Source organism: Vombatus ursinus, unplaced genomic scaffold (assembly GCF_900497805.2).
Source record: "Vombatus ursinus unplaced genomic scaffold, bare-nosed wombat genome assembly UNPS02015199.1, whole genome shotgun sequence".
NCBI lineage: Eukaryota > Metazoa > Chordata > Mammalia > Diprotodontia > Vombatidae > Vombatus > Vombatus ursinus.
In genome coordinates, this window is record NW_020954977.1 from 83,389 (window position 1) to 91,691 (window position 8,303).

At 38.7% G+C, this 8,303-nt stretch overlaps 1 protein-coding gene across 3 annotated transcripts in view; it reads right to left on the bottom strand.

The window, feature by feature from the left end:
* The window catches only part of LOC114031640 (scavenger receptor cysteine-rich domain-containing protein SCART1-like), a 52,750-nt gene that overhangs the window by 19,448 nt on the left and 24,999 nt on the right, over positions 1-8,303 (bottom strand). For all 3 annotated transcript variants that reach the window (XM_027846774.1, XM_027846773.1, XM_027846772.1), the window contains exon 5: positions 431-736. In XM_027846774.1, coding sequence (XP_027702575.1) covers positions 431-736 — 306 coding nt within the window. The remainder of the gene's footprint in view (positions 1-430; positions 737-8,303) is intronic.

The window sequence follows — 8,303 nt, forward strand, 5'->3', positions numbered from 1 at the left end:
CCTGTTTTGTCATATTAGCCAATCTGATAGGTGTGATGTAGTACCTAAGAGTTGTTTTGATTCGCGTTTCTCTACTCAATAGTGATTTAAAGCATTTTTTCATATAATTATAGATAACTTTAGTTCCTTCATCTGAAAACTGCCTATTCATGTCCTCTGACCATTTATCAATTGAGGAATCACCTTCCAACTCTTAATCTCTTTGATTAGGGAAGATTTGCCCATGGTCACACAGGTAATAAAGTCAAAATTCAGACCTCGTTTTCTGACTTCAAATCCAGTGTTCTTTGGACCACACATCACTATCCCTTCACTTACCTATAGAAGCCAGTTTGCTGATCTCACCCCTAATAAGCCTTGTCAATTTCCCCTATCAACAATCCCATCTGTCTGTCTCTGTCTCTGTCTCTGTCTCTGTGTTGGCACTCACCTGAGCAGATGGCCCCAGCCACATTCCCCAGGGCACACTTGGATGCCCCCAGTGTGCTCACTGGGCAGTTCCATAAGTGGGACTCTGTCCCTATGCAATGAAATTCATCAGGCAAAATCCAACCATCTCCTTCCCCAAAGTAGCCTCCTCCTGGGGCTGCTATGGCATGGCCACAATCGAGCTGATGGCAGAGGACATTGGCATCTTGCAAATCCCAGTGAGTGGCACAGAGAGGAGCCCAGGACCCAGGTGTCTGGAATTCCACTCTTCCTGAACATCTGTTGCTGCCATTCACCAGCCTGTATTCTGGGAAAACAAAAAATGGGGATTCTCATGAGGGGATCCTAGTCACAAGTGACAAGAGATGCCGACAGCTGATTGAACTTCAGCAAAGGATTGCATTTCTGATATGGTGAAGTATCAATACCTACTAACCACAGAAAACATGCCAGATACACACTAAGCAAAATGGCATAGACATATTTGCTGTCCTCTGGGTTTATAATCCAAAGGCAGTAGACATTAAATATTGTGAAAAATGATATCTCCAGTCTCTTGGAGACTCAGAGTTCCACCTCCCCCCACCAGCCTTCTGTCCAAAGTTCTTCAGAAACACATTACAAATAATGAGATTGCATTGAATCTTCTTATCTTGGTCAAACTTCAACCCATGAGTGAATTGATTTTATCCTACTCAGGTTTAGATGGAGACAGATTTACAAGACTGAGGGTGATGTTTCTTTTGATGGTGGATGATATTGGCCCCTGTGCACTAAGTGACATAAGTCATGTACCCAACACCTCATTTTAATATAACCCACCTCCTAAGTATGTAGACCAATCATGGTTGATTGGCACCCCTTGGTAACACCTACTCTTCCAAAGGTATATGACCCTGTACTCCCAAATCCCAAATTGAGCCAGTTCTGAACGGGCCCCCTTAGTGGGGGTTCCAGTTTTGGACTGAGCTCCCATGCAATGAATGTCAAGCCAGCTTGAGAGAAATTAAACTGTGGACACACATATCCTAATCTTGTTTGTCTCTTTCTTAGAACAGACTTGGTAATAAATTGGGGTTCACATTAATGTTGTCATGACTTGGATTTGGATTAAGATTTTTGGGGTAAACTTTTTTTACCCCAACAGAGTTGGGACTGGGTATCCACAGGACTTTCTCCTGAAGTTCCAGCCCTGAAGTGTGGGTAAGTCTTATCCCCAAAAATCCCTGCTCTTTATCTATGACTTCTCATTTTAGGTTGCAGTCCATTTTCTTTTTTCTCCAAGTGGCTCTAGGGGAAGAGATCCAGACAGGTCTTCTTGGAAGGATATCCTTTGTAATTGGCTAGAAGTCAATCAGAGTAAATTGGCATGTGACAACTCTGAATTTTGAGCAGTAAATTGTATTGTAATCTAAACTGATTGCTTTTAGAAGGATGTGGAACTAAAGGATAACTCAGAATAAAATTAGATTCATGTGCACTTTGCCTTGTCAAGCTGTTTCTTTCTCTTTGTGTGTTTGTAAATTGTTTCTTGTTTGTGGTGAAGGATTTAAAATTCATCCAGGAAAAAAAAACTTCTAAGGAACTTCTAAGGTCTTTAATTAGAGAGAGAACATTGGGAAAGAACTCCCACCTTAGGCTTTCAATGGGAGATTAAGATTTTTTGGGGGGGGGGGGAGTCCCAACACCGGTCAAGTTGGGATACCAGAATAAAGTTAGATAATGAGTAATGGAATCAAAAAGTAGGGAGAGACTCTGTCAGAAGTTAGCGGAAGGTGCAGGAAGCAGTCATTTTACTGATAAGGATCTAGAGCAGACAGCCCAAATAGCAAGGGTTAGGGAGGGAAAGATGAGGGTTTGAATTCAGGTTTAATCAGATCCCAAAGCTAAAGTTTGTACTTTATCTTTAAATTCAACCTAGAAAACTGTCTTTGCACCCCCTTCTGCCAATTTATCTGATATCATGGAAATGTGTTTAAAACTGCAAAAATAAGGGTTTTTTCTGTCTTTTAAGCATTAACATTATAAAAAACTGTTTGTGAAGGGTGTGGGAGAAATACAGCTCTCTTGATTTGCAAATTGCTAGGCATTAACTTCCCCCAGATTCTAACAGGAGATTTAGAAATGCATTTACCTAAATTGAAAATGGGTTGTTTTAAATTTTAAATACATTACAAAGCATAGGGCATTATTACATTTCTAAATTGTGCAATTTGGCAAATAATTTTATCACCTATGTTGTTAGAAAAGCAATTTCTCTTATAATCTAGATGTTGTTAGATTAAGAATTGTACTGTCAGAGAAAAAGAAAAATGAATGGTTTAGGGAGCTATTAGGTCATTCTCTGACCATTTTGAAGTACTATAATTTAAGAAATCATAAACTTCCAAGTTTTGTCTATATTTAAAAGGAAGTTTCAGCTAAAATTATTTAGTTCTCATTTATGAAAATTAAGATTGTTAACTAAGTTATTTGGAGTTATTGTTCAAATCAAGTATTTACAAAAGTATTTTTGTGAAAAGAAACTTGGTAATTATGTAAAGAAAGGACCTTATAGAATGTCCTTGTAATTAATTTAGTTAGTTATAGAACGGGATAAATTGTAAGCTGTTTTTAAGAAAGGGAAATACTTTTATGAAGAAATGTTTTGCAAAATCTTTTGTGTGATTTTTATAAGGCCTACTATATCTCCATTTGCAAGCTAATTTGTTGCAGCAATAATTTGACAATGATGACAATTATGTTAGTGTTTAAACTTATCATATGCATAAGATTCAATTCCTGACGTATTTTATGTTATTATTTAATCAGGAACTAGAACATGTATAGGAATGCATGCAAACTACTTAAGTCTCACTTTAAAGATGTTCCCTAACAAATGTGAGATTATAGTCACATATCTGAAACTGATTATTGGAACTTGCTATTCAAGACCTTATGGGACCATGAACTGACTTATTCTGAGTCTGATTCCAGGTGTGGTTATCAAAGAATGCTATTGAGTCACTGATCCATGGTGCCAACAACCCTATGGGGGTCTCTGTGAACTGCAGAGGGTGTTTTCATGGGAAAGTTGAGAAAACAATTTCTGCAAGAGCTGAGAGAGGATTCTCCTGACTCAATTTCCCCAATATGAATATCCCACCTGGCAGACTTTAAGCCTGGCTCAATGCAGCTGGCCATCTGCATCACTTTTTCTTGGAATTACCATGAAGTTAGGGAAACACTGTTCCTTAGTTAAGTTATGTTCCTGTTCTTTTATGGCAAATTTCTAAAATCAAAAAGTTTTGTAAGCACAATATTAAATCTATTAAATAATAGATTGATGCAGGAACATCTGAGGTTACTATAGTATGATGCAAGTATAAGATTAAGCTTTTTGGCCTAGAATTTTAGTATTAAGTATTTAACCTTGACATCTGTTACTAGTATATATTTTTGTATAAGTTAGGTTCCTTCAATTCCTCATAATGGTATGGGAATAATTAGGTCAAGGACTTATGAAACCAGGATATTATTCTGTCACTTGGTTAATATCACACCTGATTCAGTTTGTTACAATTAGTTAATATTAAAAGAATGACTTGTGGTATATCTTGTAAATGCCTTAAAAGAAGCATCCACTTTAATTAAGGGTTATTTATTTGTACATGACCGGAAGTTGGATGTGTTTTATTACTTGATATGTACCGTTTTAAAATTGATTACTCAATGTATTTATAAATGTATTGGAGTCTGTTATTAATTCCTTAGTGGAATCTCATCCTCCTGATAGGGGAATGAATAATGAATTAATGCAAAATATAAAGGCAAAATATAAAAACTAGAATTAATGCAAAGTATAAAAACTGGGTTCTATTTTTTTGTTACTTTTTTTTCGAATTTGAGCTTCTTAAACATGACAATTGGTCAAGGTTCCACTTTTGATTTTATAATAATAGAGACACAACAGTTGAGTTAACTTTCATTATTTGATCCGGTTATTGGCAAAGTAATTTAAAATTGTGTTAAGATCAATCTTGTAGGAGAGTGGACACAAGAAAGAGGATCTCTGCAAGAAGACAGTCTGCCGGACACTGCTTGAACAGAACTTAGACCAGAAAACTTCATCAGATGATGTGCCCCTGCAGACAGCTGTATGAGATGAGACTTCTGAGCCCCTTAAATGGACAATTTATTGTTTACTTTTTCCTTTTGCTATTTACTTACTAAGAGGACTGCCTCCTTGATTTATCAATGTGACAATCAATTTCTCTCTCCCCTCTCCTATATTGTTATAAGTCCCCAAAACCCCTTGATGAAGTATTGACCATATCAGTTAGTGATTCATTGAGAAGGTTACACCTCTCTTTAGAATCAGATGAGGGATTGTGAAAAATGATTTCTCCAGGTAATCTGTGTTTTGGAGACTCAGAGCTCCTACCCCACCCCACCCCACTGCCAGCCTTCTGTCCAAAGTTCTTCAGAAATACATTACAGATAATGAGATTGCATTGAATCTTCTTATCTTGATCAAACTCCAACCCAGGCCTGAATTGATTTCATCCTACTCAGATTCAGATGGAGATAGATTTCCAAGCTGGGGCTGGTATTTCCTTCGACAGTGGGTGATATTGGCCCCTGTAGGCTAAGGGACCTAAGTCACACATCCAACACCTCATTTTAATATAACCCACCTCCTAATATGTAGACCAATCACGGTTGATTGACACCCTTGGGAACACCTACTCTTCCAAAGGTATATAACCTTGTACCCCCAAATCCCAAATTGAGCCAGTTCTGAACTGGCTCCCCTGGGGAGGGCCCAGTTTTGGGCTGAACTCCCATGCAGTGCATGTCAAGCCAGTTTGAGAGAAATTAAACCATAGACACATGCACCCTAATCTCATTTGTCTCTTTCTTAGAACAGACTTGGTAATAAAGTGGGGTTCATAATAGATAGGAAGTATAACATACAATCTGATGCAATGCCACTGGACAAATTGCTCTTATTAATCATCTACTCTAGTTGGGGCACTACAGGCTTACAGGAATTATGCCCTCCCCTAAGCATCAGAGAATGATTTCTGGATTGGGGCAAACAGAACTAAGCATGTTTCAAAATGAGATTGTTCATTGCTATATTTCCAAAACACAGGTATACCTTAATCTATGCAATAGGCATGTCACTGCAAAGATATGCATAGAATGGATTTTGGAAAACTGAAGCATATTTTAAATGCATTATGAGAATCATTCTATTCAGAGGAATCTTATGGCAAATGCTTTCATAAAGCACAGAACATTTAGTAAAGCAAATAATCAAACCCTAACTTATTGATGTTGTAAGTCTAAATTTATATTTATCCAGGTTTTAAACGTCGGCACACCTGTATCAGTTTGTATGTTTGATGTAAACCAACTTGTAGAAGCCAATATAGGAAAAGAGAGGTGAGAAAACTTTTTGTAGGTTCAGAGACAGGGAAAATCTATGCAGGCATTCCCGTGGCCCTAGAAGAACAAAATATAATTCAACAGCCTGTATCTCCAACAGATATAGGAATTGGATCACTGCCGATTCTACCCATTCATCTTTCCTAGCATGGGAAGTGTGGGAAAGGGAAAATAAGGGAAAAGAAAAGGCCAAAATGTTATAAAAGATGAAGAAAGTGTAAGACAGACAGCGAGCTTGGGGTAGCAACAGAAATGCGGGAATAAAGGGACTAGCTCTCTCCAGGTTTGTAGCAAGTGAAGCTAAAAGATATGCATAGCCTTGACATTAGGTATCTGGGCATGAGAAATAAAAGGAACTTATTAACCCTAACCTAAATATCAAGTGAGCTCTAGGGAAGTGCCTGATGAATGTCAGTAGTAAAGTTGTCAAAACAAAAGGATTGGACCTTTGTTGTTCTGGGCAGTCTGATTGTAGGCAGGATTAACAAAGGAGTTTAAAAATATAGTACTTAGCCCTAGGCATATTTTAATTTACACACTAACACATGTGGCAAAGTGCATAGAACAATAGACCTGGGGTCAGGAAGATTTGAATTCAAATCCTGCTTTAGGTGCTTACTCACTACGTGACATTGAGCAAATCATTTAATTCTATCACCTTCAGTTTCCTCATTTGTAAGATGGGAATAATAATAGCACCTACCTCTGTGGGTAGTTGTGAGGGCAAAATGAGATACAGCTATCCCTTCCACATTGCATCGTGGGGGTGGAGGTAGAGGCAGCACCCCCCCCCACCCCCAATCTGGAAAATCCACATAGAAATTTTTGGCCATCTCTTCATACCAGAGAAGAAATCTAATTTTTTTTTCTTTTTCTTTTATGGAGTATTTATGATACCTTCTTGTAAAATTTGGATCAAGTATTTGGTTATAGGCTATATAGAGATCAATGTTAAGTGAAAAATAGTGTATGAAAAAGAAATTTAAAATACAAAATAAATACAAAAGTTAAAAGTGCTCTGGAGGAGGAGGAGGAAGAAGTGCAGACCTACACCCCTAGTGGTAGGAGGCAGGAGTGATGGAAGTACAGTCACCAGCACAATGGGGGTAATTTCTTATGCCAACCTGAAATATACAGAAACCTCAGTGTGGAAAGGAATAGCTATATTTATAAAGGGTTTAGAAAAAACCAAAACTCTATGTCATGTTAGCTAAAAGAAGGCAGAGAAGGGAGAAGAAAACATCAACAGATTTCTGTCCCACTTTAAATACATATATAAAGAATATTTTTGGAGACTTCCACTTCCGGGAGCCAAGATGGCGGAATAAGAGGTGAGTCACTCTTACCCTCCCTTATTAACCTCTAAAAGCCCAGAAAATATCACCCCAAGAAAAACCCTGGAACAGCTGAACCAGCAGAAAGATGGGGTGCAGCAGTCCAGTAGCCCAGGTAGCTTGAGGGATTAACGGGAAAGACCCCTCTTACCCTGGGGAAAGGAGAGCAGTACAGAACAGGAGACATCCCAGCAAGCTAGTGGAGAGCCCACCTCAGCATACCAGGAGGAGATCCTGAAGCCCAGGTGGTGGAGCAGGCAAATACCAACACCTGGACCCCCAAGTGCCTCAGTGAGGGCGGGGGAGCAGGTGGAAATCAGCTCAGAAAACCACCAGGTGCCTGAGCATTTTACAGCAACTGGCTCTCCCAGTGCCTCAGCAAAACTAAGGGAAGCAGAGCTCCAAGGGGGGCCAGGTGGATAAACACCCTACAACATCCATCTGAAAAGAGGTGAAGAAAGCAAAAGGAAAGAAAGGCCCGGGTGAGCAAGAAATCTCTAGGAACCACACTACCCAATCCTACTCCTAGAGTTTCAGTGTTGCTGATTCCAGTCCAACACCAGGTGCGCTGCCAGAACCCTACAGCCTCCAACTGCCAGTATTGGAAAATTGCAGTACTGAAAATCATGATGAAAAAAGAGCCTGGACAGTATCTTTCAGGAAATCATAAAAGAAAACTGCCCTGAGGTCCTAGAACTGATCACGTCCTGAAAGACATCCCAAATTGAAAACACCAAGGAATATAGTAGCCAAATTCCAAAATTACCGGATCAAAGAGAAAATACTGCAAGCAGTCAGAAAGAAACAATTTAAATATCATGGAACCACAGTCAGGACCTTGCAGCTTCTACATTAAAAGACCATAAGGCATGGAATATGATATTCCCTAAGACAAAGAAGCTTGGATTACAACCAAGGATCAACTACCCAGTGAAAATGAGCATAATCTTTCAGGTGAGGAGATGGATATTTAATGAAATAGGGGACTTTCATACCTTCCTGATAAAAAAACCAGAGCTCAACAGAAAATTTGATCTTCAAATATTAGACTCAAGAGAGACATAAAAAGGTAAATGGGACAGAAAGAAACAACATATTATTAATAAG